The following is a 24261-nucleotide window of genomic DNA, read 5'->3' on the forward strand; positions in this document are numbered from 1 at the left end:
TTGGGTAGGAAAGAATCTTAAAGATCATCTAGTTCCAAACCCCTGCCATGGGCAGGGGACCTTCCACTAGACCATGTTGCTGAAAGCCCCATTCAGCCTAGCCTTGAACACTTCCAGAGAAAGGGAATCCACAACTTCCCTGGGCAACCTGTTCCAGTATCTCACCACACTCACTGTAAGGAATGTCTTCCCAATACCTAGTGTAAACCTACCCTCTTCCAGCCTGAAGCCTTTCCCCCTTGTCCTATTAAACGCCTTTCAACAAAGTCCCTCCCCAGCTGTCTTGTAGGCCCCCTTCACGAACTGGAATGCAGTGGATCCATTACTGGACAATATTCATTAATGAAGCAAGTCTCCAAATTGTTCAGGTAGCTTTAGTGCATATACTCAAGTCTTAGTCCACAGATAGAAGTATTGTTTTCCTCATCACATTTTTCACATTTCCCTTAGCACATAGCATTTCTCTCTGCCACGATAGAGAAACATCCATTTGTTTTCATCACTTTGTCATTATCTCACACCAACTACTAGAGGTGACACATCAGCAGATCACAGTTCTTAAAGACTGTACTAAATAACGATGCATGTAAAACTGAAACTGCAAAGTACTTTGCTCTGTACCTGTGTTCTGGTAGCAGAGATCTCCCCAGCAACTCAAAGTATTCAGCGTTTCCATGACTGATCCTATTGCAAAGTCTGAGGCCCAGAGAATGAAGATCACACGGAACTGACTGCATTTAGAAAGTAAGCATTCAAAGATTTGGCTGGCAATTCTGAAAGACTTTGGCAGGGCCAAGGACAGAAGTCAGCCCACAATCCCCTTTAACCACAAGACTGACCCTTCTCTCTTCCTCCCCTCCCCTACTACATTATCTCTCTTTACATGTCCATAACAAATGAAACAAAGGTCTGTTGCCAACAGTCCCCACCACTACACAAACTACGTGAAATGAAACATAGGCCAGAGCAGACCTATATAATGCACTGAGAGGATCCTTCATTTAGTCAGAGTTAACCGTACTGTAAAATATACACCTAACATCTGGCATTCCTTAAATCTAAGTGATTTTGGAACTGCAACAACCTTTGAAATAAAGGCTGCTGCATACAATATTACTCAAAATAATTCTAGAATTATGGAGCTATAGGTCTATTTTGGTTTCCAGTAGATTTCAATTTATTGTACATCCTTGAGATCTGTAGATTTTCTCTGGAAAATGAAATAAACAACTGGCAGTAGATTATGACTACTTAAACCAGGTTCCTCTTTTATTCTCTGTATAAGCCACAGAGAGTGATGCAATTAATTCACTTTTAATAATTTAAAATCATTTCCCTCCTCTGACATTCAGAACAACCTTGTTCTCATTCTTAACCCTTTCAGTAACAGTGCCTTTATCCTGATCTCAAAAAGAGGTTATCAAAATGCACTGTGAGTTTCCCCTCTAAATCCCCACCACATACAACTTCTAAACTCAATGACTGGTCAGTATTAATCAAACTTCACAAAATCCTTTTAAATGTTATAAGAAAGAGAAGCTACACAGAAAACACAATTAGCAGCCCCATTCAGCTTTTGAACAGACAAGGAAAATTTGGTAGTCACCCAGCAGCTGGGCTGGTCATCCTGTATGTGAGTAACTGCACAGCAGACCCTCACCTGCTTTCTGACAGGACAAATGGAGAACATGAAACTGCCTGCTGACAAGCAGAGGACTTAAGAAAAGATGATTACGTGGTGAGAGGGAAATGGCTGGGTAAGGCTTGGGCCAGGAAGAAGTACTGCAGTGAGAATTTCTTAGCAGACATGCAAGTCTCCTGGAGTGACTGATATGGACAAATAGAGGGGACTCAAGAGACAACCCAGCAAGCCAGCCAGTTCCACTAATGCCAGACTGCTCATGGTCCACCACATCACACACTCCTATCAAGCATGCCCTAGGTGCCACTATATGAGACAGGTGGGCTGGACTGCACTACCTTTGGCAATGAGAAGAAAAGGTGAATAACAATCGCTAGAGGCAAAACCAGCTCAGCTACGTTGCTGGGGAGCAGAACAAATAGAGCCAGTAACATCAGCCTTAGTCTAAAGGACACCATGTCCACAAAGCAGATAGTGGGGAACAGATGCGGGCAGAGTATCTGTCACCTTGCCTTAATTCCACTGATTTTCCTTAAACACCTGCTATAGCAGTATCCACATATTAGTCACTGAATATTTCACACTGATTGATCAGACACCACTGCAGCTTTCAGGATATTCTTCATTGTAGAGGTGTCATGACATGGCACATCACATGAAGCTGCATGTGGCAGCTCTGAACAAGTTTGTTCAACCAGGAGCAGTATAGCTGAATTAACACAGCATTACCCAAACAAGGTTAGTCAGCACAGTTTTCTTTGTACTACACTAAACTGTGCCTTGTAAATGTATGCTAAATGGGGAACAGCACTGAGTACAATGTCTCTAGTGACTATGATATACAAATAGGACTGCTATTCATTGATGAGCCTGATCATTTGTACCTCTAATCTTAATTTTCATCCTTGGTGTCTTGGTTTTATTAGAACATCCTGTCTGCATTCAAATTCCTTACAAAGGAGCTTACAAATACAGCTCTTCCACTAGCCTCATGCAGTCAGATTCCACAGATCTAACTTCTGCCAATAGCCAGCATTGATACTGAATGAACTCTCATGAACAAAGCTATGTTTTCTTAATAATAACAGTTGTAAAAACATAAGGTCTTCTCAGTTAAAGGGAAACCAACATCAAAAAGCAGTAAAACATGGAACCCTAAACCCCTCTTTCTTTGAAGAAGCATGTTTGAAGCGAGGTGTTTCTAGTTATGGGTGAACGAAATGAGAATTCAGCTGCAACAAACGGACATCCAGTCTGTATGAAAGACTAATTAGATCCATCTGAGAAGCTGTGTCTTAAACTGCTTCACATATTTCAAAGGAAAGCTCTGCTAGTCTATCTTTTAAGAAGACTACATCAAAACATTTAGTCACAGCTGACGCGCATCTATCCACTACAGCAGCATTATTTTTCATAAGCCATAAAAGCTACACTGAAGTAATGTTAATAGTCTGGCTTACTTAAAAATTAAATTAAAGGGGGGAAAAAGCAGCAAAGACATTGAGAGCTAGGAAAGCAACTCAAAGCCGCAATGACCTTATAGTTTCCCCCTATGCCAAAGCATCGAGATCCCAAAGTAGAGTGTCATACTGAATATTAAATGTGCTGAGATTTGCTCAGAGAACAGAATTAAAGATGAAACACCATCCAGGAGCTGCCAAATTAACTATGGCTTTTGTGGTAATAAGGCAGCCTCTTAACATCATATTAGCATGCTTTTGAATATAACTGTTGCTACTGTGGAACCAGCAGGAGGAGCTCATAATATTTTTTTAGCCTATTCATTCTACAAAATTTGGGGAGAGGGGGCTGGGAAGTTGGAGGGGGTTTTTGAGGGCTGCGAAGACTTGGTTTAGTTTTTTTCTCCCCAGTTTTATTGGCCAGACAATCAATGATAAACAAAAGTATATAGGTGACCTTCTTGTGAGCACTGCTTTTAGAAACTAGAAAATAACTATATGAATATTGATTGTGGTGCATGGTACACAAATGAGTTGAAGACAACCCCTATTCCCCAAGGAGCTTTCAGTCTTACACCAAAAGACCACAGAAGGACTGCACTAAATGCTGTTATGCCAGAAACAGCACTTTCTGGAGAAAGAAAATGTTACATTATTGCTCTGTATCATTACAGAGAATTAATTTCTTTTTCAATCTGTCGTTCACTGAATTCCTGGAATCACTGGATCATAGCAAAATGCAGTGTCCATTTCCATATCACAGGAATTCATCTTATGAAGCCAGCCACCTGTGTGGGTAAAATTCTTCATTAGGAAATTTAGAATTAATCATCGTAAAAACCAAACTCCTCCTCTGCCTTCTAAGAGCTACGCTTGGAAACAGTCTGATTCTAACACAAGGAAAATAAATATCCAAACTGACCATACTTGCCTCTAAACCATTTCATGGTTCAGCATTTTGGACCTTTTGCTGCATTTTTTTGGAAACCTTTTTTGTAGGCCATATGCTCCTGCCAGACCATATACCATATATTCATAGGAGAACTACGAATCTCCACAAGCTATTACACGGCCCTGACATAAGAGGGAAGAGTATATATTTAAAACTACATAATTAGTTCATTTTCATGGCATTAGTAATGTGTGACTAAACTAATCAGATACACAAACTCACACCAAAAATGTCCATAAAGCACACATGTGCCTATTTTACCAGCCCTTTACACATACTTGCTGCTATAATAGTGTGGTATAAATAAACAAAAACAGAACACCATAACACAAAGGCAAACATCAGCATACATGACACAAGTACATAAAAATATTGTATGAGTATACTTAATACTTACCTAAGCATTTTTACATCTACCTTGTCTAATGTGTTCCAGCATCTAAAATTCTGTAAGAGACTCAAGGGAGCAGAGTGGAAATGCATACCAGAAACACTGAGTTCACAATGAGATACTGAGGCCAAGGCCACTTTCATTTAAAAAACACAATGTCAGCAGCTGTAGATAGATAGCAATTAAAGCACTTGCCCACAGAGTCAGAACACAAGGATCAATGCTTTCCTCAGATTGAAGGACCTTCTACCCTTCCAGTAAATCAAATATGCCACCATAACGAAAAGAACGAAGGATTCATAAAGCCATAGAGTCAGTCAAAAAGTAGAAGCACTCGTATAGCCCAGTGATAAGAGTAGTACTTTCTGAGGGTGGAAATTGTGGGTTCTGCTTTTGCCACTTATACATACTTATACATACTGCATTAAAATGCCATTATGCAGAACACCTAAGACTTACAAACAGAAAATGCTCTGGATTTGAACGTGAAATAAAGTAAAAATAGATACACACCCTCTAGAAATGCTGTAACTACAACCTACAGAACTTGGTAACAAAGAGTTCAGTTCACTCAGCTGCACGTGTACTGAGACACAGAATCTGTGTGCTACTCTGCAAGCAAAATATAAGCCACTTGGAAAAAGGCAAGAAAAGTTTTCTGCTTACAGTAGTAAGGATTACCTAACTCATCTGTCCCCTCCACATATGCACTTTCCTTTCATTCAAACTAATGTGGGGTATTGAAATAGCCAGGTATTTTATTCCACACATGTAACAATCTAACATTCCAATATACAACTATACATAGTTAGAACTGGACCAACCAGGAAATCTTCATTTACTGCTCCTGAGGATGTATGTTAATTTGTAACTACACTGGCTCACTCTCATTAATTCCTACAGGTATTTGCTTTTCATCCCTATTAGCAGAGCCCTCACATTTTATATGGCAAATTAGTCACATATTATGTGCCCAAAGCACACCAGAAATGTAAAATATGAGTAATAATTTGGGTATTTTATTGATTCTCTTAACAATATTATTACTTTTATACTCACAGGGCTGAACAATGGTATTCTTCTACATGGAATACTAGAAAGGCATTTGTGTTAAAGGAATTAAATGTGGACTGAGTTTCCTTACAGCAACTTTCTCTACCATTGTTTTGATTTTAGTCTCAAGAAGTGAAGACTGAGAGGGGATCACATCAATGTGTATAAATATCTGAGGGGTGGGTGTCAAGCTCTTTTTGGTGGTATCACAGAAATAACACAAGAAACAACCGGTTCAAACTTGAACATAGAAGATTTCACCTCAACATGAGGAGAAACTTCTTTACAGTGAGAGTGATGGAGCACTGGAACAGACTGCCCAGGGAGGTTGTGGAGTCTTCTTCTCCCTAAGCGATCCTGCTTTGGCAGGGGGGTTGGACCTGATGATCTCTCAAGGTCCCTTCCAACCTCTAATATACTGTGATACTCATTTTTACACTTGATGTTTTGGATACTTCAGCTGCATCTAGTTTGATATTCAGGTGATACATCTTCTTAAGCATTTTTTCCACCCCATGAAGAGACCTTACAAAATAAAGAAAGTATTTCCCAAATTTAAAAATCAGCTTATCCCTCATAAAATGTACAGCAAACAAATACAGTAGAGTTTGAATTAAGTGTACACTACATTTTATTTTTAATTCAAAGCATCATAACTAGATATACTTGAATTCACTAACTAAATTGAAGCATGCAGATAACTACTTAACTACTCCTTGCTGATGATACAGGATATATTCAAATAATTATGACAGTAGTGCCTCAGATTTGTATTTGTATTATACAAGGGTTTTCTCTTGCAAATACTAAGAATCACACAGGCAAATTTTCCACTTACACTAATACATAATAAACTCCTTACTTCTCATTAAAAAGGTGGGGGAAAACATTGGGGTTTTTCTAAACATTATAAAAAAACATTAATTTATTTCTCATTGGGCTGAACCAGCTTCATACATTTTTCACGTCTGAACCATATTTGTTTGCCTATAAATTTGACTTTAGGAAGTCAGCATTTTGTGAAAATGGTAGCCCATTCTAGTAGCAATCTGAAAAAAGTAATTAAGTTTTCTCTACTCCTCTTATTCAGCGTGACCTATCCAGGTCCCTCTGGAAGTGTATCAAATTTCCATTTGCTCAAAGTAACTTCTGAACTATCTCACCTTACACTTTAAAAAAAGCAAACAAAAAAACCCAACCAACTTTCATTCACCACAGCTTCAATGATAAGAAGCTACTTTATAACTGAAAACATCTGGAAATTCTTTGTCAGCTGAAAAGATGAGAAGATGAGGCTAAGTGGCCTGGGAAGGTATGCATGTACTACAGAGATGAAGAACCCTAACAGAAATGACTCCTTTTCAGACAGGAAAAAGAAGAATGACAACAATTAATTGCAGAGGAGTCAGACAAAATGACAATAAAAAATTCTCAAGACAGGGGATTCCTTTTACTACAGAGGTATACTTGACTACAATAAAGTATCAGAAAATGCATTATGCCAAAAGGGTTTTCAAGAATGTAGTTTGTTGCATAAAACACAAATTCCCTGTTGAACTAAAATTAGGTCCTCAACCTAGGCACAAAGCAATGAACTTCAAACAAAAAGAAGCATGACTTTACCTCCTAAAGCATAATTAACTGCTGCTAGTATTCATTGTTTGAGCCTTTGGATGCTTTGTGAAAGCAGAGGTGTACACAAAAACTGAGATGACCCCCTCTTTTTGTACCACCTCCTGTACAAATATACAAATGATTCTTTAGGTGTCTAATTTGAATGGCATTCATAACAGAAAAATAAAACTGAATACTGAAGGAAGTAAGGAAGGTGGGTTATAACCATGGAAAGATTGCACTACAGTCACCTAATACTTACTTTTCCTTCTTTTGTTGAATGGAATTATGCAGTGGTTGCTCTAATAAACTGGAATGTATTATTGGATGCCTTGTCCAATGCATTTATGTTCTCCCTTGCTTAAGCCACTTATATTCTTATATTCTTTACTATTATTTTCATTATACATACCAAGTGTATTACATACATGAAATCCATTCACATTGGAGAAAGTTGGGTTCATGGCTGTCTGTAACACCAAAGTCCTACCCACATTGGTGGCTATGAGGCTGCTCACAATGTGGCTGAGGACAGCTCCCACCCAGCACACCATCAGGAAAGGCAGTCCACCCTGGCTGTAAGCAGCCATCAGTGGAAGTCTGCAAATAAGGCAACAAAGCCACCACCACAAGCATCTAGGACATCCTTGGTGGCTGACATTTGGTTTTGAGGGGTCAGTTTAATACAGTGCAAGGAAATCACATAGCTACTGGATTTGCTCAATATATGCAGGATCCTATCTGCTTCTGCCTCTCCCACCCACTGGTATTTTGCAGAAACTCAAGCTTTGAACAGAAAAAAAACAGACTCAAACCCTCATCAGCAAAACTGGAGTCTTTGTAGCAATGAAATCAGAAACTAAGCACATTTTATAGCCACAGACTGGCAACTGAAAATGGCAAGATGAAAAAGATTCCTCTCTGAAACTGAACAAAACAAAAGATTCCAGAGTTGGTGGCGGGATTCTTCCAGGATGTTTTTGCTGTTTTACATTAGTCTCATTCTTCCTTCAAATTCTGTTTTAGCAGTCATCTTGATTGCAAGATCTTTAACTCCACTGATGAAAGGAGTAAGAATACTAATCAAACCCAGAATCTGATCATCTGTCCTCCAAAGAACTAAATGGATACGTGACAAGTGGTTAACTCCAAGATTTTTCTAGCAATTAATAGACAGAACAAATTACAAAGAAAAAATAATAGATTACATTTACATTAATTTAGTTGGCAAGATTTCAGTACAAAGGCAAGCTGATCTCACTAAAGCTGTTAATTTTAATTCTCAGGTCAGGTCCTTAGAATCCTTGTTATGTTGATAGGGTCTCACCAGAAACAACTGTCTGATACTGAAAACTGTAGTACATAATTCTGTACAAACTTAACTATTAGCATATATGTTGCTGGCTTTAGCATAACAACAGAGCTAGTTCCATTTTATAAGAAAAATATCAAATTAGGATTCACAAGTTTTTAACCTTTACTGTAACCAAAAAAAAAACCACCTTAATGTTCTTGTTTCCACTGCTTCAGGCAAACAGTACTGCTCACACCTAAGCACTTATCTTTTAAGTCCTTCAGTTCGGGGAAGCAAGGCCTCTAATATGGCCTAATACCAGTTTGCATCAAGGACCTCTGCTACAAATAAAGTGCTTAAAAACAGATGGCTACAAAACTCAAAATCCTGAAAAATAAAGAGCAGCAAAGAGCAGTTTACACTGCCCAATTCATTAAGATTCTCATGATAAAGGAAGAAAACCACAGATGACCCACAGACCGAGATGCTGACGAATGATCTGCTTGCAAACAGCGGGAACCATGGAGAAGCCTGCTGCTCACACTCCCTGCACAGAGAGCAAAGCACTGCACACTGTGAGGTGGTGAGGTTTCGGCTGGAGAGAGTAAAAGAGTTAAGGAAAAAAAGAAAGGAGTCAGTGTTGGAAGAGTCCCAGCGGTAAACAAAGTAAATCAGGATGCGAACACTGCTGCTGCAATGCACAGTTTGCAGCGGGAGTAAACTTCAGAAGGGGAATGTGAAGGTGGCCCTCCCACTGGGCTATCTAACTGCACCACAGATTCAGCTATCTTTGTCACAAGCCACAAGGGGACACAACCCACAAAGTCAGAAGCCCTTGTCACACCAACTTAATAGCAAAAAGTAAATGCAGAAGTTCAAAAAGTGAGGCTTGTGTTTCTGACAGCAAAGTTAATAAAGAAAGCTTTGAATTTCTTTTTTTTTTTTCCTCATGGCATGTTATACCTCCTAATCAGAAACAAGATTTCTCTTTCCTAGTCTTTGGCTTTTCTTTGAACTCTTAAGGCAACTGTTTTCCCCTTATAAAGCTTTGAATAATAATTCAGAAGATTTTTGACTATGCTGTATTTACTATATTCTCTTGTCTGTAGCACAATCACAGGAGAATCACAGAAAAAAAATATTAATAAAGATTAACATGTCCTTTCTATTTATCCAATAAAAAATGGTGAAAAATAAGTGTAACTTTAAACAGCCTTGTTAATCAAAAACAGTTAACCTGATATTTAAAAACCCAGAAGTTTAATAAACTACACCTTAGGGTTTATCTGGTCACAGCGAAATCCTTCTAATGAGATTTGTTTCACCAGTTAAGGAGTTCTCCAGACAAATAAATAAGAAATTAGCTCTTCTCAAGTACACAGCATGATAAGAGTAGAATCAGACTGCAAAAGCTTCTGTTGCAAATCCTTCTGGCCCAAACTTTATGGCATGCAGCCTGTCCTAGCTGGCACCTCTGCTTCCTCTCCATTGCTTATGCATCCCTTCACCCATGACACTGGAGAGTACCCAGCTCCCCACAGGTGTTCCTGCCTCCTTGCCCAGCAGTGGAAGGTAACAGCAATAGCATACTGCAGGGATGCAAGGACACAAGTAGGAACCTTTGCATTTGTTATTGTTTGGATACCAAACCAAAGGACTAGAAATCACACTCTGCACATGCCTTGTTAAACTCAGCTTATAGTAACTATAATGCTTATACTGCCACAAGACATCAAGACTATTCAGCAGTCCCATAAAAACTGAGAGACAGGTTTGGCCTGTGGAATGGGTCAGAATGATTTTCTGCATATTAAAATGATAGACCAGCAGCAATAGCATTACATGTTCAGCATCTTTTCCCAGAGTTCATGACTCCAGGAGAGCACACAGTGTTGTTTGCAGCTTGGCTGCTCAGCTGCCAGTCAAATCTGGGACTGACTCATATACAAGCTTATACCTTCAGTTACCTTCTCAATCAATAAAGACAAAGGCATAAAAGGGTGTTCAGGCCTCTTCCATCTGTGAATTTTCTCAGTCTTAAAGACATACCTTTATTAAATTATGTAACCAATCCAAGACAGTACCTGGGTAACTAAATGAAACTGAAGTAAATCTCTCAAAAAACACAAGTGCACAGCAGTCAGAGGTAAACTAGAAGGATTTGAGGATTCCTCATAGTCCTGCTTTTCAATGATTCTGAGAAAAATGACTTCTTTAGACACTTTTGAAAACTTTTGCATAAGAGTCAGACACTATGCAAGTCAACTGTTCATTAAAAAATAAATATGTAGAAAAATTTTAAAAAATAAAATCTGTAGAATTACCACTGAGAGGCTTTAAAAGTTGTTTTTTTCCACAAGTCTACCTTCTCAGTAGTCCAATTCAACCAGCTTCCATCTTGGTACTGCCATTTCTGTGCTATTGTGGTCAGTCTTTCCCCCCTCAGGCTAACAGCATCCTAGGGTACTGAGAGAGCTGGCAGATGAGCTGGCCAAGTTGCTCTCCATTGTTTTTCAACAGTCCTGGCTCACTGGAGAGGTCCCAGATGACTGGAAGCTGGCCAGTGTGATGCCCATCCACAGGAAGGGCCAGTTGGATGAGCCAGGGAATTCCAGACCTGTCAGCCTGACCTCAGTGCTAGGCAAGATTATGGAACAGGTCATCTTGAGTGCAATCACACAGCACTTACAGGATGCCCAGCCAGCATGGATTTAGGAAGGGCAGGTCCTGCCTGACCAACCTGATCTCCTTCTGTGATCAGGTGACTGCCTGTTGGATGTGGGGAAGGCTGTGGATGTAGTCTACCTGGACTTCAAGGCCATTGACACTGTCCCCCACAGCAAACTCCTGGCCAAGCTGGCAGCTCGTGCCTTGGACAGCAGCATTCTGTGCTGGGTTAGGAACTGGCTGGAGGGCCAGTGCTGGGTTCTACACATTGGCCACAACAACCCCATGCAGTGCTACAGGCTGGGGTCAGAGTGGCTGGAGAGTAGCCAGGCAGAGAGGGACCTGGGAGTACTGGTCGATGGTAGGCTGAACATGAGCCAGCAGTGTGCCCAGGTGGCCAAGAAGGCCAATGGCATCCTGGCCTGTATCAGGAACAGTGTGGCCAGCAGGAGCAGGGGGGTCATTCTCCCCCTGTACACTGCACTGATTAAGCCACACCTTGAGTCCTGTGTCCACTTCTGGGCCCCTCAGTTTAGGAAAGATGTTGACTTCCTGAAATGTGTCCAGAGAAGGGCAACACAGCTGGTGAGGGGTTTGGAACACAAGCCCTATGAGGAGAGGCTGAAGGAGCTGGGGTTGCTTAGCTTGGAGAGGAGGAGACTCAGGGGTGACCTTATTGCTCTCTACAACTACCTGAAGGGAGGCTGTAGCCAGGTGGGGGTTGGTCTCTTCTCCCAGGCAACCAGCACCAGAACAAGAGGACACAGTCTCAAGCTGCACCAGGGGAGGTTTGGGCTGGATGTTAGGATCTTTCTTCACAGAAAGAGTGATTGGCCATTGGAATGGGTGGACCAGAAGGTGGGAGAGTCACCACTACTGGAGGTGTTTAGAAAGAGACTGGATGGGGTGCTTGGTGCCATGGTTTAGTTGATTAGACAGTGTTGGATGATAGGTTGGGCTCAATGATCTCAAAGGTCTTTTCCAACCTGTTTAATTCTATTCTATTCTAAATGTTTAAGTAATTATCTTTGAATATTTGTCAATATAGTAGTTTATACACACTGATATGAAGTGACTAAGGCACATCTTTAAACACTTTGTATTTTAGTATAACCATGTACAGTTTTGCCACTGAGATGCTGAATATAACTCCATACCACTATGATAACACATTCAACTCACTCAGTTCTTTGATTTGCTTTTTAATCAGTAACTCAAGCTAATGTAATTTTTTTGGTATTTCACTTATTTTCTCACTCTTATATATCTACAATGGAACATAAGACTTTATTTCTGAACAAGACAAGACATTAAAGAGAGCCGTTAATTGGAAAACTAATTTAATAAACTAGTAGATACAAAAATGTTCCACAGGCATGAGTAGAGAAAAATATCTTTGTACACTAGTACCAATAAATAAGATTGAGAGTCTTATTGTGTAATTCACAGCAGTGCCTAATAAAGACAAAACACATCTATGTTTGGTCACTAGGTGTGAAGGATAATATACACTGACTCAACACATCAAGTTTCTTAGAAAACAAGCAGAACTTACAGAAAATGATGAGGCATCCTTTGAAACCGCAACAGGGTAAATTCCATCTCCTAGACGCACAGAGAGCTCCCAGCTCCTTCTCTTTGATTTAGCAATAGGAATTCTAAAAAAAGTAACAGATGGAAGAATAATTTTCAACTGAGATTTCAGGCGTCTTCCTTTTTAACCAGAAGTGCTAGCCTCACAGAATGGTCATGAACAATATAAAGTATTATTAATCTATAGACACAGTTGGAGAACATATTTGGGGGGAACAAAACCCAAATAAATAATAAAGAAAAAAACAACTACCAACCCTAAATACATTTTTCTGTCAAATGGCATAATAAGAGGAATGGAATAGAATAAACCAGGTTGGAAGAGATCTTCGAGATCATCACGTCCAACCTATACACTCTAATACACACTAAATACGTTGATGAAGTTATAGGAGACTCTTGAATACAGCCAGCGCTTGCTGCAAAATCAGCTCAAATAGGACAAAAAACAGATGAGAAAGTGGGTTGGCTGGAGAATAGCAACAGAGATAGCTGGAGCATTCTTTTTCAGGACAAAATATAATTAGCATTTTGTTCATCTCATTCTTAGTAAACCTTAATTAAAGGCCAATTACAGACAAAGGATTCAGCCAAACAAGTAATACAAGTAATTCTATAATTAACATACATTTTAGAGTATTCCATCCACAAAGGCCTTCAAGCACACTGGAAAAAAAAATTATATATCATCACAGCCCACATGCAAGATTATACTTATTTCTGAAGCATACTGTGGCTGCACCAATTACCAGGTAACAAAAGAAACCTGAATCTTTTCAAGTTTAGCATGAAGAAGCACACCTGACAGCAAAAGAATGAGGCCTGAGTGTCCACTCTTGGAAGTTCAGAGTAAAACAAGTAATTTTCAGCTATTTTATTTAAATATATATTTTATTTCAGTTTCCTCATCCTAACTTCTCAAGTCTCTTCTACTCTGTTGTAATGACTGGCATCCAAAGATATGCTACAACTTTTCTGATGAGTGGTATTAGCATCAGCAAACCACCATGTAGCCTAAAGAGAAGGTACAAAGGTGAAATCTGAACTCCATTAAAACAAAGACACGTGATATTGGTACAGCTTTTCTTACACACTGACTCTTTCTCTGTAAGAAATCTACAGTGCTAAGTCCATCACCTTTAGGTCTATTCTTAAGGCTAATTTCTGCAATAATGCCTATACATTGTACACTATAGAGCTCACCACACCATTTTACTGCAGCCTTCAGCGTCTTAAAACTTGGAAACAAATTTCTGGCATTATGCCAAATGCCTCCTCCTGAGAATGTGAATCACATCTACCCAAAGGCTGTGCTCAGGTTCCCCCACCACCTGCACAGGTGCTTCTCCCTGCAGAATCAAAAGGGAGAAGCACTTATAAGGCCTCCAAATGTGACAGGAAGATAAATTACCTGCCTAAATCAAGGATAACTCACAGACTTGATAAGGATTTTGACAATTATTTCAAGACTGGGGTTTTCAACACCTCAAATCTAAGCAAGTAACAAGTGCAGGTACCTCATCAGGCAAGGAGTTTCAAAAAATGAAACACTATTTATATATTATCTAGACAAACAGATACATAGTTATCATTAGTTAGTTCTGGATCCCAGTCAAGTATGGCCTACACCAGATTTCACCAAACATCTTAGCTCATTTCTAACTATCACTACCCACAAAGTTAACAAAAAAATAACCTGTTCCCGTGCTAATGATGCCAAGTGTTAGCTTTTGCATTTAATATACTGTGACAAAACAAAATCTCAGGAAATACCTATAGCTTAATGGGTGCAATGACATTTCTCAGCACCTTGTCTTGAAATTCCTGCATGTCACCAAAACATTTAGACTGGCTGATAGGAAGCGCAACAGACACAGTAGTTCCTGAAGAAGAGGAACAGGAATTTCCTGCACAGGTATCAGGCAGCAAGCTGAGAGATGTTTTCATTGCACTTCCTGGTATCAGAGCACCAGTAAGGAGGAATGTAGGCAGGGTTCTGGCAGAGCCTGGCTAAATTCTCCATAGTAGTCCACTGCAACAACCAACAGGATTTACTGGTTTATAGAAATGTCGTATTTCTTGTGTACTTGGTAAGACTTCATCTCAAACACTGCTGAGTAGGTTCACTTCACTGGTGGTATGAGATTCCTTATAACCCTGCTGGCATGGCCCTACTTCATAATGCATTTGACTGGAAGTGACCTCATGAATTTGGCTGCTGGCCATCAAAGGAAAGACAGTCTTGTTCTCCAGCAGGGATTATTTTTGTTCGGTCCTGTCTTGCTGAGCTTTGTCAAGTGTATCTCCAAACAGGATGCATGCCTCTTGAAAGGCATGACTATGATCACTGCTTTGCCTGGGTTTCAAACAACCACAAAGGCATGTAATTCCTCTCTCTGCACCACTGGTGGTCAGGAGGGCAAGGTCCAGAGCTGCATCTAATACCAAGTACATGGTGAGTTGTACCTTCCTCTGGAATTGCTAGATCCATTTGCTCAGGGACATTTTTCAGCTTTGCTTATCAAACACCATAACCTACAGTTACACCAAGAAGACAGATACATTAGCTCATTAAAGTCCTTCTTTTTGTTCATTAAATCCAGTTCCTCTCTAAGAAATTACCTTGTAGTAGAGTCCATTTTGATGAGATTCAGAAGTGGGTTTGCACCTATTAGTAAGGATCATATAGTCCAAATATAAGGATCCAAGTTTCTTGGGTATGTAAACAAAGTTGCTCAAGTCTGTGAACTACTTTAGAAAGGCAGAAGTTTCTATCAGACTTTTGATAGGGGTTTTTTGTTGTTGTTTTGTGGGGGTGTTTCTTGTTGTTATTGGGGTTTTTGGGGCAGAGGGTTAAATGTCTGAGAAGTCCCTGTGCATGGGAAATAATCTTTGTACTTGGCCAAGGTTGCTTCCTTAGCTGAGAGCTCTTCTAAGTCTTCCAAAGGGAAAACATCTGGACTTCTGGATATGTTTTCAACTAGTTAATGGAAAACTCCCCAAACTTCTTGCTATGATCAAAAATGTGTAACTTCTAAAATATGACATATTATATTTACAGAAAAAGAATATGGAAAAGAAAAAAACTACATTTTTATGATCACAAAAGATAAAAAAAGTGTAAGGCACTCTCTCTCCAACTCTAGATTCAGAATTCACAAAATATGTCTTTCATAGGGTTCAGTATGATCTCTCTTCTCCCAGTTTTGGCAAATGACATGCCATCAAAAACATTGCTTCTTTTAAATATAAAGACTACTGGCTTTAGGAAGAAATGCAGCTTTAGCAGCCAGATGCCTGTCAGGTGAATTGAAAGCAGGGACACAGGTGTTCACTGTTGTCCTTTGCCAGGGGTATTACACACAAAGGGAAGGAGAGAGAGTAAAAGCAGCACTGCAGCTGCAACAACAGGAGGTGGGTGGAAAAGGGTGTTACAAACTCCCTTCATACACAAACAGGCAGTTCTGCATCTCTCTACTCCTATCGGCTTCTACAGAGAAGTATCACAAGTAATAGAGCACAAATAAAGCATACAGTGATGGCCTAGCTCTAAGTCATAAAAGTATTACTCTGAAACACTGAAGTTACAAAAAACATGTAAGTGGTGTGCAAAGAAAACCAGCAGTGTTTGCCTGATTAGTTGTTTATTTTCTACCTCTGTCACTGTTTGTTCAACTACAGATGATGTCATGCTCCCATCATTTATTTCATACATTGCACAGTATACTAGGCCCCTTTGACCCCCAGCTGCCATGAAAGAAAGAGAGGGAGATACTTTATAATAATGCAAAGAAAGCAGGGGCTATAATTGCTGCAAGTTTTCAGCAAGGAAAGCAGACAACTTCTACAAACTTTAGATCGACACATACGCACTGTGCTCATGGAAAACAGACACCAGTTAAACTATTATCTGTCTGGTCAAAACCAAATAATTGAAGACAGACATTCACAAAAGCAAGTCAAGTAACAACTGTGCTCCAGCCCATCCATTTTGATTGTCATCAACCAATCAGATAGAAGGAACTCAATAAAACTACAATTTTCTGTGGGTTGTGGCAAACAAACTCTCCTCTTCTGATTAATGTTGATGATGTAATGAGCTATGATAAATATCGCCAGCTCCTGAAGCATCAGGAAACTGAGTATAGATTATTTTTTCACTTCTAATTCAAAATGTGAGTTCCAGCATGAGGGGGGGAGGAAGAAATTTTAAAACTCTCTTCTGATATTTTTGCTCCGTAATAGTTCATGTAAACACAGAGAAATCCCAAACTATCATAATAAATTCTCCAATACGACACTCCATAAAGCTGTTTTTCAATTGTGCAATTACCTATTCAGTAGTTAAATAAAAGTGAAATATTGACTTAAAACAATGTTAATGGTCAAAGAATCATTAAGAAATCCTTCATCATAACTTTCACAGCAGGTGGCCTGTAAAATGATCAAGAATAATGTGCTGGATTCTGTAGCCACCAAGGTCAGTTTCTGCATACAAATCTTTGCAGGGGGAGAAAAAAAGACCTTCAGAAAGTGGGCCATTCATCTGAACCAAGTTCAGAGAATTTCCAGCACTGTGAAAAGATATGTTATGCAAGCACATAGATGTATTCAGTGGGGGTAGACTGAAGCAGCTACATGGAGACTACAAAGGAGCCCTCCCATGGCTCATGAATAAGTCGAGGAAATGATCAGAAAAAAATGGAGAGATGTTTAGACAGATGGCCCACTTAAAATGCCTGGGACAGGGCATAAGCAATTTTAATGAAACTTTAGATCTACCATATAAATTGTTTCTTATTTTTTCTGCCCTCCCCCCCCCGAAAAACCCTCAAGAAAGGCAAACAGAAATTTAACAATTCAAACAAGAGTCTATCTTATGATGTTAAAAAATTAAAAAGGGAAGTAAACCTCACACTTTTAAGCATTATTGGTTTAATAAGTTCATATACAAAGAAATATCCTTCACAGAACCTTGAACTATCAGATGAATATAAAAGCAGGGAATGGATAGATTAGAAGAATTCTAAACAGAAATGTACTGCCAAACAAAACAAAAATCTAAGCTTTACTATCTAAGTACTTTCAACACTTTCCAACATAAAAGTTCATTGTTGCACAGAAAAGATAAAAGCAGCACTTTCACAGGATTATTTTAAGCACTAAAAATTATGTGAAAGGAACTTAAGAATCTGGGAATATTTTATTCAGCAATTTGAAGTATTTTTCTGCGTCTATTCACACACAATTTCTACAAATATTCAGATTGATACATCTATACATACCATATGCACTTTAACATAAAAGTGGATTTTCTTTCTTTCTGCTTTATGCATGCATGCGTATACATATACCCCCTTCTCCAAAAGTATGAAAATATACCATCATTACAGTAAATTACAGTTCTTCATATGGTATACAAAATAATAACCTCGACTAGCCTGTGTGCCAGCTGATCAGACAAAGGCTAAAAGAATTACTCAATGGTTATGTCAAAAATGGTTTTATATTACATATTCTTGCATATTGTATTTAGATCAATAACAAATATGCATCTTTATAGACACATACCCTGTCTCAATAGTCACCACAGGGAAAAAACAAATTACATGGAAGGTAAACTATAAACTAAAAAGCACTGCTTTAAAAGGATGCTGTGGAGTGCACTGTGCTTTGATTCGAAACTGTACATCTGGATGCTTCCCTTTCCTTTATCAGAAGCCTTTTATTTGCATTGACATAAGGGCCTGTAATCCAGTGCTCAATGAAAACCTCCGGTGTCTTCATCAGAACCTCAGATCAAGGCAAAATAAAGAAACTCTTATAAATCTTGGGTGAATTTACCTACTCAGATCTGTGTAGATCAACACCTTTCATCTTCATTTAAGTGAGAAGTAACCCTGCAGGCAATCTGAGCTCTCCCTGGCTCACCCTATTCCACTCAGGAGGTCTCAAAGCATGCAGTAGTTGGGTCCCATCAAGAGAGTCAGTCTAAGCAGACTGCTCCTCTGCCAAAGTTGTTTCTGTAGCCTTGAGAAGAATGTGCTCCAATTATGCAGGCAAACAGCAACAACTCTAAGCCTCTTGGGAAATCTTTAATGGCCCTTTTAGCTTTAAATCTATCAGGAAATGGAAGTAGGATGCTAGCACCCGTCTTGTTGTACCAAATTCATGCTTGCAGTGAATACATCCAGAGAAAGAAACATCCAGGTTATCAGTCTCCTCTGGCCTGTGAGGGTTCACATCTAACTTCCATCGCTCAAGAGAAAGAACTATGGTCCAGGTAGGCATTAGGTGACTCAGACTCACCATGTTACCTTGTGGATGGCTGGAAGGAATAAGAGATTGATAGAGATGCAAGGTATGAAGCTTTGCAGCCAGATGGTGCATCATCTAAGATGAAGTTTGATCCTATACCAGGAAATTTTTATGCACTTTGCATGTAATCAACTGGATCAATCACAAAGCAATCCTGGGATTTGCAAGTACAGCCCAAGACATCTCCATTTCAGGGAAGGGTGAGACTGCTTCTCCTTCAGCCAATGCCAGCATACGTTGACAATTACAAATAAATAAGTGCAAAACATAGTACCTGAAACTCATTTCCTCACTTGTGACATGTCAGAGCCTAGTTTAGCATTTAGTTTCTCTTGGAAAAAGAAACCACCACAAGCATTAATGCTGGATAAGAGATGTTCCTCCTTGTCTCATTACTAGCATTTGTGAAATGAGAAGCAAGACAGATTCAAATGATGTGTTCACAAGTACAGAGAAAAGACGTTTATTTTCTATATAATTCACAAGTCTGTTCTTCTGATCTGTCCTTTCAAACCATCTGTCCTAAAAGAGTAAAACTATTTACCAAAGAACCAACTACTTGCAAGCAGGTGTCTTTAATCAGAGCAGTCAACAACACTGACTTGTGTGTGCTGACAATTGTTACAGAGAGAAAAATCTGTTCATTATCAAAAATATTTGGGACTATTTCTTCTTCATTGTAGTATTTAATTTCGTGACTTTGTTTCTCTCTCACCATCTTTTACTTTTAATAAGGGTTTACTCTGGGCAGTTGGAAAAACTAACAACAACAACACACTACACAAAAGGAAAATTACAAACTCCTTTTCCTGTACAGTTTTACTGCATTTCCTTGATCAAGAAAACTTATTAATCCTCTTATTGTGCAGATATTTCCCTATTATCTCATTTCAATGCTCAGAATCAGTGTGATGCAGTAGGGAGGACTAAAGCCTCACCAAGGAGCAGGGATGTCCTTCCATATAACGTGATGGTATTGGGATGCAGCTATTTGCTGGGCAGTCTGCTTCCTGTACCTCCTCCATTCAAGAAATGGCTGCACCCAGTAATAATTAATGAGACAGTTCTCATTTTGCATGAAATTTAGAATATTGTGCACGATAAAAGCAGGCAGTAAGCAATCTCTAACCTAATAATATGAAAACAGAGGTGAAATGATTGAAAGATTACCCGCTTACAGGTTTGATAATAGTTATTCAGTTTTATATCTACACATGACTACTTCCCATACTCAAATTAGTTTTTAAACATCCAGGGAAACTCCCTGTCAGGCTTGCTGTACTCATCACAGTGACAAATTCTGCCTGACTTGTAGCCTACTAATCTCAAACTAAATTGCCACTAACTGTTGTAAACCTGAATTTAAAACACATTTGCTACTTTAATCTGTCATGCTTTTTGTCAGAATTTAGAACTTCACTCACTCTCTTTTTCAGTAGATGTAATGGAGAGTATGGTATCTTGGATGTAATCAAGACAACAAACAGTGGCTGTGAGAAAATTAGTGTTCTAGTTCAAATTGGGAGTAGTTATCAAAGCAAATTATACCAATTATCTGCAATTGTGCTGGTTTGGATCATACTGCAGAACAGTCTCAGGACATAGGAACCAGGATTCTGTCTGACACTGAAAAGACAGATATCAGGCTGCACCCAGTACACTGTACTCCGCATACTCCAGCCACAAATGGGCATTCAGCTCACAGGACTCACTATATAGCTAACTGAAAGTCAAATACACACAGTGAGAGTATCAGCTCTAGTACACACTAATGACAGCTACATTAAATATTGAAGAATTCTTTAGTCACACAACTGCACTCCCTCAAAAACCAAACCCTCAGTATTTAGTTTAGATATTGAGACATAGCTTTAAGAGTAAACAACCCCCTGATACTTAAACTCAAGCTCAAAACCTCTTATCCAGTTGCCTCCATATAAAAAGAGTTACATTTTATGTGCTTAGACACTTGCCAGGTCCTGTCAGTTGAAAACAATGAGAATACTGCATGGTGCAGCACCTTTGAAAAAAATCATTCTGCCAGAATCATTCTAAACAAGAGTTTACTGCTTGATGCAGAACAAAGGGAGTATATCCAAGAGCTTAACCATCTCATGCCAATGAGATCAGTTTTGTAACACAGCTGTACTGATCATACATGTTCTGTTGTGATTTTTCTTCTATATGAGGCTTAATTCAGGAAATACATAGAATGCACACTCAGGACAGCACACAAGCCAAAAAGGGATGGTCAGATTTCCCCTTACTAACCATCCCATGTACCGTAGTGTAAGAAACAATCCTCCTGACACCCACTCTTTAGAGGCAATTTATAAGCATTGAGAAGGTCTCCTTTCAGTCTTCTCTTCACCAGGCTAAAGAGCCCTAGGTCTCTCAGCCTTTCCTCTTAAGAGAGATGCTCCAGTTCCCTAATTCTCTTTGTAGCCTTCACTGGACTCTCTTCCAGAAGTTTCCTGTCTCTCTTTACCTGAATTTATTACATCACTTAGACACTATGATTCTGGGCCACAGAAACCCAAGCTCAAATTGTTGTGGTTTTTTTTTTTAATAAAGTCATATTTTCATTCTTGTCATTAGATACTTGCCATTGCTCATCTTACAGTCTCACAAGAGAAGAAAGAAAGTAAGTCTCTAGGTTTCTTACTTAGCTAAAGTTATACACAGCAAATGTGAATGAAAGAATTTCAGACTAAATTATTAGTTAAACTAGGACTGATTGTGAAGGACAAAATTTGTTACAGCTAGTACCTCATGCTCAGTACGAATAAAAGAGACTTTTGCTTACTAAGCTTTCTGCTGACTAAAGTTGAACTAGGCTGTGTAGAAGGGATGGACCAAAGAGCAGCAGTAACTGCACGTGAAGTGTAATACCTCCTTCTGCTTATTTTGGGATAATCATAGCAAATACAGCACACAAAATGGCTGTACTGGGGGGCCCAAATATCCATCTGGTCTGAACTATCCACTGATTAATGGTAGATGGCCAAATAAAGTATAAGAACAGTACAAGAACGTAGTCATTTCTATAATGTATTTAACTACAAACTCCTTCTTTCTTACCTTTAAATCAAGACAATCAGCACTAATCAAAATGGTTCAGTAATTCACACAACAAATTAATAATTCTCCTAGATACAAAACATTTTCACACAAAACCTCTATCTATCTATAAATACTACTACCCATATACAACATGTGCCATGTAGGTACATTTTTACATGCTACAGAAAACACATTTTTCTTTTAAATAGGATTTCTTACACATCCAATTATTGTTTAACAAATCTGATTATCTATAGTTTAAAAAGATAGTCCTATTCCTCTTTCTTCATGAGATAACACATAAAACTCTTTTTTTCAGTGACCGTTCCTACTCTACAAACAATGACAAGCAAACAACTTATCTGTGGTCAAGATACTGTTCAAAAATAACATCCAGACTATTTTTTTCCAACACAACAAAAAAAGATGTTTTGAACAGAAAAAATAAAACTCGTGAAACTGCTTCACAAGTTTGACATGACACACATTAACTAACTGGGTTTGATCTGCAACTATGGCCCTGCTGGCATCTCTCGAAAATCATCTGCACAGACACAAATAAATAGCATGGGATAAGCCAAGGCTATTCAAAATACACCTTTGGAAGCAGCATATGGGAGCTGAGATGATGTTCAGAAATAATTCTCATGACTTTGCTTTCAACCCCAACCATTCCTTTATGCTCTCACGGAGGGAATCCATACATGACAGTCACGTTGCCTCTGTGCCCAAAGTCTCCCTGTCCATATCAAACATATTTTCCTCTATAATGCAAATTATTACAGCCCCTTCTGAGCCTTCCTGTGTGATATGAGCAGGTCTTATCTCTGAAGAGTCGTGGTCCATCCTTTACAGGTTGTGAACATGACGATTTGTCATGGCCAAATGCTGTCAGCCCTCTCTGGGAAGACACATATGAATGGCTGAAAGCTGAGAAAGTTGAAGAGAGTTGTGGAAATGTGCTGCATGCAATGCCCAGTGTAAAGAGACTGAAGCTTAAACGGTCCTAAGACTACAAGGCTTTGGGAAATCACTGGAATAGAGATTCACTCTATTCACTCAGAAAGGACTCACGTAAAATAGGTGTTAAGACCTGGGAGAAAGAAGCCTGTAAGAGAGGCAGACATGCAGTGTCCAAGATCAAAGAGTGGAAAAAATCACAGCTAAATCACAGCATAAGATGCTTTCTAACATTAAGTCCACCTTAAAATGCCTGAGGATATGAGTAACAAGAAAAAAGGATTAGCTGCAGGGGGATGTGAGAAAAATGTAGGATTTAGAAGTGCTTTCCCTAGTTCAAGGGGAAAAACAGAGAAAAGTTCTCAGTTTACAGTGTCTCCCTTGCCTAAGGTCTTTAGGGGCTAGATGCAGCCAGATGAGGACTGACTTTACATTTCAGAGACTGGCAGAGAAATGGGCAGCAGGGCCTTGAGAAAATCATTACTGCATGACCAAGGTGTATCAGATCACTATCCATGCCAGAGAGGGAGCCTGGTAAAAGCTTAAAGTCTAGGAAGGATAAAATAAAACAAATAGCTCAGATTTTCTGAAGTGCTTTGAAAATCTGGAATTCAATAGTCAAATAAATCAGTTGTATCATTGCACTACTAACTGCAGCACGACTAATTTCACTAAGCAACACAGAAAGACAGGATAAAGACCCGTCATCATCTCCTAAGTCAACAGGTAAACATCCCTGGTTTCAAAAGAACTGGTCCTGTGCTTTTCTTTCCTGCCCAGTCTTTCTCACACCATGGCCTTTGAAGACACATGTTGAAGGGAAGCAATAGCCAAAACAAATTCCAAGCAACACATCTAATTACATGGAGAGGTAAACCACTGAAGAATGGTCCATGAAAGATTAGTAAAGCATCATCCATAACCACAAAAGGAAGAGTCTCCTGAGCAGTCTCAACACAGATATGGTCTCTGAATACTTACTATGAACTAACAGAAATTAGGATATTATTTCAGGCACCATCTATCTCAAGTATCCCATTTGAAATATGATGACACATCCATGTAGATTTTAAGATTTGCAGCACCACCAAGTTACAAAGACGAAAATACACAGCATCTAAGGCAGAAGGGAAAAGGGTACCTCAAACACAGCTAGCAGATAATTGATTAAGAGCTGTGCAAATCTGAGGCATAAGATTCAACTCCAAGACACTGAACAGCGGCACAATTGGCAATGTTACCTCTCAAATCCTT

At 39.1% G+C, this 24261-nt stretch overlaps 1 protein-coding gene across 1 annotated transcript in view; it reads right to left on the minus strand.

Moving 5' to 3' along the window:
• The window catches only part of PCCA (propionyl-CoA carboxylase subunit alpha), a 313957-nt gene that overhangs the window by 111234 nt on the left and 178462 nt on the right, over positions 1-24261 (minus strand). Inside the window, exon 19 of the mRNA XM_054162910.1 lies at positions 12629-12731. Coding sequence (XP_054018885.1) covers positions 12629-12731 — 103 coding nt within the window. The remainder of the gene's footprint in view (positions 1-12628; positions 12732-24261) is intronic.

This window comes from Dryobates pubescens, chromosome 7 (genome assembly GCF_014839835.1).
Source record: "Dryobates pubescens isolate bDryPub1 chromosome 7, bDryPub1.pri, whole genome shotgun sequence".
Classification (NCBI taxonomy): Eukaryota; Metazoa; Chordata; class Aves; order Piciformes; family Picidae; genus Dryobates; species Dryobates pubescens.